We start from the raw sequence: 10,586 nt of genomic DNA, 5'->3' as shown, positions 1-10,586 counted from the left end.
ATATATAGGCCCATTTAGGCCTTATCACAATAAGTATCAAAGTATGACACGCAAAACAAATAGCCGATACGGGAAAGGGTGACTAATTCGGCCGAAACACATTTTTTTTCAATTAGCTCTTGAGCTAAAAAAAAAAATATATTCACCGTTCCCTATATTAACATAAAACAGAAGAGTGTTTCATACATAAACTTGATCAAAGCTATTTGCCGTAATTCAATTGCATTAAAGAAGAAACGCCTGAAAAGAACAGAAAATAATTCTCAATTGAATGTTGTCTAGACTTTATTCTATAACTACATAATGAATGCCGTTGTGTGTTTGTGGTTACCACTCAGGTCTTTACAGGAGGACAGACACGCTGGTTCTATAGCTAACACGACCGCAGGCCAACAGAAAGGTAATTTTAACGGTCAGGGTTTCCACATCTCGGCTGTCTTGTTCTTTATTATAGAGGAGGCAATGTCCCTGCTGCGTCCGCTGCTTTCTCACTCTAATCCAATCATAAATGAATGTGCCTCGGCCAATCCACTGCCTTCGAATCCTCCCCATTGGAATTGCCCCGTTGAAGGGTGAACTTGATTGTGTGTGTTTGTGTGTGTGTGTGTGTGTGTGTGTGTGTGTGTGTGTGTGTGTGTGTGTGTGTGTGTGTGTGTGTGTGTGTGTGTGTGTGTGTGTGTGTGCGCGCCCTCAAGTGCGTGTTGTCTCGTGCGGCTGCCTTCATGATTCTGGGATGCGCGGCGCGAGCGTCTCTTCGATAAATATCCCGGGAGCAGGACCCGGAGACACAGAGGCACTGAGAGACGGAGCGAAAGAGAGCAACCGTGTTCATCTCTGAACTTGTTTTAAATTTTTAGACAAGCTTATTTTAACGGAAAAAGGGGCCATCCCATTCACGCATTTTTATTTAGTTTAACCCTTTCGGTCCGTCCGGATTGACTATGAATTTCCCCTGCAGCGCCTTGCCCCCTACCCTCTACCCGGGGTTACTACGTCCACCGGCCGGGCTCTCCCTGCCCATGCCCCGGTCCCTTCCGACTAGCTTTCTGGTGGACGACCTCATCCGCCTCAGTCAGCCCGTCACCTACGTGCATCGGACATTCTCTTCGCAGAATTACGCGCCGAGGAGCTCTCGGGACACCTTCTCCCTGCGGGGCTTCGGTCCAGCGGTGCCCCCCCTGACCACAGACAACCGCTCTGCCCTGCAGGCGAACTCCGTGCAGCAGCCCCACCGGGCGGACTCTCCACACACGGACTGCTCAGAGTCCACTTATCTCAAGTTCGGGGTCCGTGCCATCCTGGCACCGTCAACACAGAAAGGTAAGGTTGATTGATTTTTGATTATTGATGATTCATGTTGATCATATGATTATGCCTTTTATGATTATATGATTATTTTTATTATAAAGGGTGTATTACGAGGAGTAGTATGATTAGTATAAGTTTGCATTTATTATTAGAATAGAGTACCAGCATAGAAGCATAATTCAGCTGCATAATTAGGTTGAAAGGCTTCCAGACTTGACAGACTGACAAATCGACTGACCGACGTCTCCTCAGCTCATATCATTGACTAACAGGCTATTATACTTCAGTCACATGGACTGAAATCAGGCACGCCCACATTCAGACCATAGGCTTCATACAACTTTTAAGTAGGCATAGATAAAATACAAGTTCTAATAATAATATCGAATCATCGCAGTTTATTAGTGTCTCAACCACCTGTCATGTTATCCTATCACAGTCTCCAGAGCCTCCTTTCCAGTCCAGACCTTTCAGGCCAAGTCCTTCCCGCTGCCTTTCTTTGACGGGACGCTGCCACCTTTCCTTCGAGCCTCCTACTTCACAGGTGAGATGACTTTTAAGGTTTTACCAGCAGTAGGCTTAGGCTACCAACGTTAAAACATAATATGTTCCAATAAGGTGTTTGTGGTTGTATCTGAGTCTCTGTGTGTGTGTGTGTGTGTGTCTGTGTGTGTGTGTGTGTGTGTGTGTGTGTGTGTGTGTGTGTGTGTGTGTGTGTGTGTGTGTGTGTGTGTGTGTGTGTGTGTGTGTGTGTGTGTGTGTGTGTGTGTGTGTGTGTGTGTGCAATAGCCCCTATATCATTATCTTTCATTGATTCATGCAATAAGAGAATAACTCCACCGGAGCTCACTGGTCCTACATTTATAGAGGATGAAATAGGCCGACTTTTGATTAAATGGTTTATTATGTTGCGTTAATGCTTTGTGGCCTTTCTTGTGCTGTACGCTCAACATTTAGTCCTACCTGGGTTGAACCCATCGCGTGACAATCTCAGGGTACCTTCCCAATAACAGATAGCCATGTATAGATAGCTTCGCGATGCATTTAGCGTCAACATTTAGTCTTGGAAACAGGCCTTTTAACGCGGGATCGCCCTGATATGCTCGGAATCAGTTTCGCCGATTCGATTCCCCATTTAGTAACCATACTGACTGCTGACATAAGTACTGGTCGTTCTAATCCACAAATTAGCCCCCGTTTGTCATGCTCGCGATATATCAGGCCCGTTTGTCATGCTCTAAATGCGAGGCGGGTCTCTTCCCAGCTCGAGACCTATAGCGCCTCTTCACGCGCCCTCTTTTTCCCACCGAGCCTTCCGCGCGCCGACAAAGCCCTCAGCACCGTGACCAATAGGGGCGAAAACCACACACACACTCACCCTTTCCCACCCTCAACCCGCACCCACGCACGCGCACGCACGCACAGACGCAGACACCGAATACCCAGTGCACGCAGACGCGCGCGCGCACACACACACACACACACACACACACACACACACACACACACACACACACACACACACACACACACACACACACACACACACACACGCACGCACGCATTCCGCAACACTGCTGAGCAATGGCTTAGCCATGTTGCTCACAGGCCTTTACCAGTCATGCACTAATTCTCTATTAGTCTCTTTTCACCGGTTTGAATGTTCTCACAAGACCACAGAGGGGTCGGTACATTTAAATGAGGAGGCTGTGTAAGGTTATGGATTGGGCCAACATACTCTCAGGCTCTTTACATTATACAGGACCAGACTGATGCTTAGCTACATGTCTCAAACATGTAGAGAATAAGCTATACAGTTGCAGTGAAAGAAAGCATCGAATGATTGACTTAAATGCGTCCTGATGATTTTTCGGATTTGCTTAAGATTTGCTTTGCAGAGGAAAATATAGCATCAGCTACACATTATCATTGAGATTATGCTAGGCCTGAACCTCCATAAACTCATGAATGCATAACAGTGTGCAGCCAAAAGGCCCTTGCATTGTATCCAAGCGTTTAGGTAAACTTTTGAACACTTTCATTCATCCGCATTCCCCATAAATCCCCTCCACCAAATCCCCCCAAGCGCTGTATTGAGTGTTCAATGTCTCCAGTGACGTGACGAAATGATATACAAGTCTTTAACGGGGCCACAATATACTGGGCTGTCGCCGTCTCTTTTACACTCACTTCATTACTACACAATTAGCTCCCTTCTATACAACTGCACCCTATACAACTCTCTTTCATGCCTCATTAAAGGTAGTGTGAGGGGGCTTCCAGGAGGAGGGTCCTTCGCTTTGCCCTTGGCTCTCTGGCCACCGACACACACAAATGGGACCTTTTCTTTCTTTCTTTCTTTCTTTCTTTCTTTCTTTGCTTTGCGGTTTTTGTATCTTTATTCTTTCACATCAGAGTCTCAGCCGAAGCGCACGGTTTTCTGGTCAGGGTTACTGCTTACACTTTTAGGCCTAATGAGCGCACGATAAACAGTCCGATCCTCCCGAAGGGATTCCTCCGGCGTTTCACACCAACCAGCCGACTTGCATGGCCCTCATTGGTTCCTCTGCGTGGATGCTTCAAAAGTTGAACTATTAAAAATAAATACATAACTAACTGAAAGCTCAAATAACTTCCTCCAGCAGCGGTTTTGGCCACTCAAATAGGGGGACAGAGCAAAGACCACCAAATGAAAACATTTTAACGTATTGTTATTTCACTGGGTAGAAATTGTGCACAATTCTACGAGAATTACATTTATTTTCCATTTGTAACAATATTTGTTGTTTTAGCTGACAAATTCAGTTATTCTATTACACAAGCAAATGCTATAACTCATTGAGTGAACGTTGAAACTCAAACCACAGCCCCGTTTCCTCTGTGTCACAGCGAGCTCCTCCGTGGTGCCGGTCCCGGGAACCTTCTCCTGGCCCTTGGCCCCCAGAGGGAAGCCCAGGCGGGGAATGCTACGGCGGGCCGTGTTCTCCGACCTCCAGCGTAAAGCTCTGGAGAGAACCTTCCAGAAGCAGAAGTACATCAGCAAGCCAGACCGGAAGAAGCTGGCCAGCAAGCTGGGACTCAAAGACTCTCAGGTAAGGGGGAGGGGCCAAGGGCTCTTCCTAGCTTAACGACAAAAGCGAGGTAGTGGTTTCAACAAAAACAAAATGATTTAAAAGTGAATTGATCAGTTAACACAAGGTATCTATATCTAGGCGTTTTCATTGGTCAACCAGGGAACGTGGTATTTAGTGTGTCTATGAATGATAGGAATAATAGTGATGTGTAACAGTGTAACATATATACAAGATAAACCCTTCTATGAACTACTGGATCCACACTCACACTCACACCCCCCCCCCCGTGTGCAGGTGAAGATCTGGTTCCAGAACCGGAGGATGAAATGGAGGAACTCCAAGGAGAGGGAGCTCCTGTCGACGGGGGGCTGCCGCCAACAGACCCTGCCCGCCAAGACCAACCCTCACCCCGACCTCACTGACGTCGGCGGGGGTGGGGGTGACTACTGCCGGGGCCGGGGGCTGGAGGAGGAGGAGGTGGAGGAGGAGCTGGGCGAGCAGCACCTCCGTCAGCTCACCCAGCACAGCAGCCATCGCCGTGGTGGGACGGGCAGCGAGGGGCTCCACCCTGGCGGCCCCCCAAGGCTCTCCTCACCGTCAGACTGCAGCAAGCCATCCGACCTCTCTGGCTCAGACGAGGAAATCACTGTTTCCTAGGGTGTCAGCCAATGGGGAGACTAGTCTATATATGGTATCCTGTGTGTGTGTGTGTGTGTGTGTGTGTGTGTGTGTGTGTGTGTGTGTGTGTGTGTGTGTGTGTGTGTGTGTGTGTGTGTGTGTGTTATTCTGAGTGAGGTGTACTGTTCAGGACATATGGCCAACACATTGGTGATTTGAACAGGAAGTTGAGCCAGCTGTAACATGAGGATGTTTTTTGTGATTACCAGCTCTACATGAGAACGTGCTACTTTTTTTTTTATAAAAATGTAACGATATATTAACAAAATATAAAATTGTCCTCGAAATAAAGAGGAGTGTGCCTTAGTTGATAGCCTTGGGTTGAACTTACAGAATGACGCTTGCACTTGTTACATGTCAAATGGACCTTTCGGCGAAGACCAACAATTCAACGCTTCAATCTCTACAACTGTAGCTGTATTATCTCAGCATATTCTCTTTGTAAATTGTTGGATATTTTTTGGAATGCTGTGAACAGCTTCCATGATGTGAAAAGTACATAATAGTTTAAGTTTTTGTAGATTGAAATGTTTGAAAGGAGACATATTTTACCACCAGGTGTGAGTGTGATTAGCCTTACAAGCCGTTTCGAAAACCTATCCCATATGACATCACTAGTGGTATAATATGTCTCCTTTAAACCCCATTGTTTTGATTTTGAGATAAATTGCTATTCTTGAATATATTTTCACAAATAAATCTTACAAAATTCATTTTGCTTCAGCTCATTCAATTATTATTATTATTTATTTTGTGTGTAGACTTGGTCTATCGGAGTTGGTGATGGCTTTAGCTCAATATTGATTACGAGTGTGTTCCATTGGGGGTATTTGTAGTTGTAATATTGTGCTACATTGGTAGTGCGACTGGTAGGTTCTAGTCCTATTTTGGTGTTATTTTTGCACTGGGGTTCTCAGTTTAGATGCTGTCTCTTTAATGTCCATTTGTGTGTGAGCTGCGTTTTGTCTGTGCCCTAAAGTCACACTATTTTGAGGCTTTGTGACCCATATTTGTATCTCTGTGAAGATCTTTGTGGTTTTGAGACGTTTGACTTTTGTTTGTGCTTTTGTGATGCTATCATGGAATTCGAGTCAGACAGGTTTGTGAAAGAGCCTGTTGCAATGCAACGTTTGGGTTGCACAAAGAAAGACCTTTGTTCAGTTGCGAAGTATTATGGTTTGGTTATTCCGGGTAAATAAAAAGAGGAACTTAAAAATGGTTTAATTGAAAAGGGCATTCTGTGTGACAAAATAAAAAACTGCCCCTTGAGCAGACTTGTGCTCATTCTGAGGAAGATCAGGAAGAGCTAAGTGATTGGTTGTCTGCTGAATCAGAAATTACTCCAGCCAAAGCTTCAGGTTTGAGGGAGCTTGAGATAAAGCTGCATCTTAGGCGTCTTGAACTAGTGATGGAGGCTAGGGAAAGAGCACATAAGGGAGCATGAAACGAGAGAGAATGCGCCTTGCTCATGAAAGAAGATCAGGAGATAAAGTTAAGGGCAGGCACTGATAAATCGATCCCTTCCAGTTTCTCAAAATGTGATGTGGGTAGAAATATATGTGTTTGTCCCTCCTTTCATTGAGAGATATTGAGAAGTATTTTTCACACTTTGAGAGGGTGGCAACCAGCTTGGAGTGGCCTAAACACAATTGGACTTTGCTCTAGCACTGTGTTCTTTCTGGACTGGTAAAGCTCAAGAGGTGTACTCCTCACTAACTTTGGAGCAGAGCTCAGAATATGAATACATGTTACAGTGGCCATCTTGTGTGCCTTGATGAGCTTGTACCAGAGGCTTATAGAGAGTGTTTTCATGGCTGCTCCAAAGGTGAAAACAAAGCTTTTTGGAATTTGCTCTAAAGAAAATAGATTTGGTTTGGATGTTGGTGCACTTCAGGAAAGGTTGAGATCAAAGCGGACTTGCGACAGTTGATTCTTCTGGAGGAGATCAAGAATTGTGTTCGAGAGGCTGTCGCAATCTATTTAAGTGAGCGGAGGACACATAATGTAAAGGATGCAGCTATATGTGGTGATGAGTATGTTTTGGCCCACAAAGTTTCATTCAGTCATCATTTCCATACTGGAACCAGGTCACATACTCCTCCTCAGCGTCCTCGCTTTGCAAAGAAAATTAATGGCAAATGAAAGTTTAATGGCAACTCTTCCCCTAACACATCTAGTAGGAAAACCTCGAGTGCTAAGAGCAGCATCTCAGATAGGATTTGTTATTATCGCAAAAAGCCAGGACATATGATGGTTGACTGTCCCATTTTTTGTAAAAAGCAGAAACCTAACCCAGTGACTTTAATTGGTTCTGTTACCTGCCCACTTCCTATTGTGAACATTGAGCAGGAGCAGCGCTACTCTGATGTTCCTGAGGCATCCGGTTTCAAACTATTTACCATTGATGGTTCTGTGGCACCGTCCGATTCTGACAATGCCATACCAATCCGTATTTTGCGGGATACTCGTGCCTCAAAGTCTATACTATTGCAAGGAGTGTTACCTTTGTCTAGGGCATCTTTCCTTGGTGGGGATGCATTGATTTTAGGGTTTGAAATGTCCTGTCTCAGAGCCCCACTCCACATGGTGTATTTAAAATGTGGGTTAGTTACAGGACTTGTTCAAGTAGGCTTGGTCCCTATATTCTAGTTGATGGTGGGTCTCATTTTGAGCAATGACCTTGCTGACCAAAAGGTGTTTACTGTACCAGTTGTGACAGACGGCCCAGAGATAACCGAACAGTCTGCCAACAGTGAGTCAAAACCGGAGACCTCTGTCCATCCTGCTTATGTTGTGACCTGTGCTCATTCTTGCAACGCTGATGCTGTTAATCTTGCTGACAGGTTTGTTTGATTCATTCGATACAGCTAAACAGGACCTAGTTCTGCTGCTGAGTGTGACAGGGATAGCAGCAAGGATAACTTGGCTACTGCTCCTACAGTTGCTGAGTTTAGGTTGTGCAATCCTGGTGTTACTTCTGAGGGTCCACTACAGCTGGGTAGACCCCAGCTAGTGAAATCAGAGAGAGCTGACCCTTCCCTAGAATTGTATTGAGGCTGTTAAGCCAAGGGAGGAATTGTCTGTCCCTGTAGGGTATTATGTTTAAGATGAAGTACTTATGCGTAAGTGAACTGCTGTTAACGATGGCTCTGACTGCCACCTTCCAAGTTTTTGCCCCTTCTGTGTATCGTGAAAAGATACTGAATTTAGCACATGATAATGCTATGTCTGGCCACTTGGGGATTACAAAAGACATACAATGGGATATTGAGACACTTCTCTTGGCCTGGGTTGAAAGCTTCTGTGGTTGAGTATTGTCAAACCGGTCATGTATGTCAGTTAGCAGGAAAACCAAACCAGGTGGTTCACCCGGCACCCCTTCAGCCTATTCCGGTTATAGGGGAGCCTTTTGAGACTCATTGTGGACTGTGTAGGCCCTCTCCCCAAATCAAAATCTGGCTATCAATATCTCTTTAACATGTGTTCAAACGCGCGTTATCCTGAGGCAATACCACTGCTTAGCTCAAGGCTGAAGCAGTTGACCAGGAACTAGTGAAATCTGTACTGCCTTTGGTTTATTGAGTTATTCCGTTTCCTTTAAGTTTTCATAGGCTAAACTGAACTACAGCACTGTTCATTTTCAGAAAAATGTGTTTTCAAAAAACAGGCCCATGAATTTAGATTGTTAAAAAAAAAACAGGACTTTATTGAAATTTTCCATCATGGATTATACATGGAAAACTGGAGCAACAATGTAAGACTACCGGCAGTTTAAATAAATAAAAAACAATATTATTTATTTCCCCCCACTCAACATTCAGCTACAGAATGATTACAGACAGCACCCTTTGCCATCAAGAACTTCATCAGAAAACAAACATATTATCAACTAAGCAGCTTACCGTTATTTTTTTTAGCAATGCAAACTTTATTTACAAGATAAATAAAAATAACTTCATGCCATGCTCTTTAACCATACAAAAAATTTGAACAAGATAACCAAAACCATGTGCGGTGGAATTCCTTCAGTTGGAAGAGCCATAACATAAACTTACATTAAGTTATTATTCTGTGGTAGCTCTGACCGTCTTGGCTGCCCGGTGCTAAATGAGGATTTTTCTGTTAAAACTTATGTTGTGGCGAGCACCTATTCACTGTGAAGACCTCTTTACAAGGGAGACAGTCCATGGTACATTCCATAACATAATCCAAGATAAGTTAAAAATGGCTCTGCCTTTGACCCCTACTCACCAGCTCGACTGTGAGAGACCAACTGAGGAACTGCTATTAAATCATTCTTGACCGCAGAACAGCGGGAGAACGCAACTCCTGAACTCAACTGAGCTGAACGATGTTAACTTATTTACCCGAAACAAATAATTTCAAAAGGCCAGAAGAGGAGACATATGGTAACATGTTGGTGTCACTTAGGATTGTATAGCAAGCGTGGAACTGGTTTAACACCGGTTTGGTCTGCTCTGCAACAGTTTGTAACGTACACCACTCACATCAGGATCTGCAGTGAATCAAACCCAGCACTTACACTGGAACCTGCAGTGGTTATAAAAGATAAAAGGGTGCATATCTCATGCAATCTGTCTGTGGTAACATGGCCCCCAAAGAGGCCATGCGTGGGGCCCGGGAACGACAAGTGATTTAAAAGTGCTGACTGTTAAGCGTGAATGCATAACAACTATGTCCTTGCTCAGGAAGAAGAGCGCCAACCTAAAACTAATGAGCAACTCATTGGATGGTCGATTATTAAACGGTTAGCAAGTCGTTGACAAGCCGCTGAGGGTAGTCATACTAGTCTAGAATAGATTAGCTCGGATACTTGAATTCAAAAAGGTGGAGGGGGGGAGCGGGAGGAAGGGACAGACATCTGTCATAACATTCTGGTACCACCAGGGGGCACCAGAATGAAGCCAAGCCTGCTAGTTGCCCTAGCGTTGTGAAGGGACGCAAACAGGTCCAAACATCGGATTCTTTCGATGTTTCAACATTCCTAGGCCAGCTGGGGGCCATCCAGTATCTACACCCGCGTGCCCTCGTTGGGACCGCCCCATGAGGGCTGGCACTGGACTACAAACAAAGTGCACAACTCTTTGTATCCGGCCAAAAAGCGCTTCCATGCTATCCAGTGGTGAGCCATCCCCAGTATATACAAAAACCACGCAACACAATATGAAACAGGAGGAAAAAGGGTTATCCACTAATGGTTCTTATTAATATATACGATGTGGCAAGGTTCTTGGTTATCTTTTACTGTAGGGAGTGTTAATGTACGGGGGGGTCTGCATGTGTGGAAAGAGTAGCCCAGGAGAGCCGAGGGCCCAGAGGTTAGGGTTAGGGCGACCGACAAGACAACATTGGACCCGACCGAATATAACCCCCTACGGAACGGGGTGGAACATAGTTCAGCCATTGGTTACTAAAACTGTACAACAAAAGTAAATCAGGCAACGCATCTAGACCTACCCGTCCTACCTGTGTGTCCTACACTGTGGATCACGCCAATTTAATTAT

The 10,586-nt window shown here is 45.0% G+C and overlaps 1 protein-coding gene across 1 annotated transcript; it reads left to right on the top strand.

The window, feature by feature from the left end:
- The first annotated feature begins 667 nt into the window (after nt 1-667).
- Nucleotides 668-5,744, top strand: LOC115550939 (homeobox protein DBX1-B-like). Its single transcript, XM_030366346.1, has 4 exons — nt 668-1,320; nt 1,748-1,852; nt 4,198-4,400; nt 4,677-5,744. The coding sequence occupies exons 1-4, from the start codon at nt 942-944 to the stop codon at nt 5,037-5,039; spliced, it is 1,050 nt and encodes a 349-aa protein (XP_030222206.1). The 5' UTR covers nt 668-941; the 3' UTR covers nt 5,040-5,744.
- Nucleotides 5,745-10,586: the final 4,842 nt, after the last annotated feature.

The sequence above is a fragment of the Gadus morhua genome, chromosome 9 (assembly GCF_902167405.1).
Source record: "Gadus morhua chromosome 9, gadMor3.0, whole genome shotgun sequence".
Lineage (NCBI taxonomy): Eukaryota > Metazoa > Chordata > Actinopteri > Gadiformes > Gadidae > Gadus > Gadus morhua.
The sequence above is the reverse complement of the archived record's forward strand: the minus strand, read 5'-3'. Positions and strand labels throughout refer to the sequence as shown.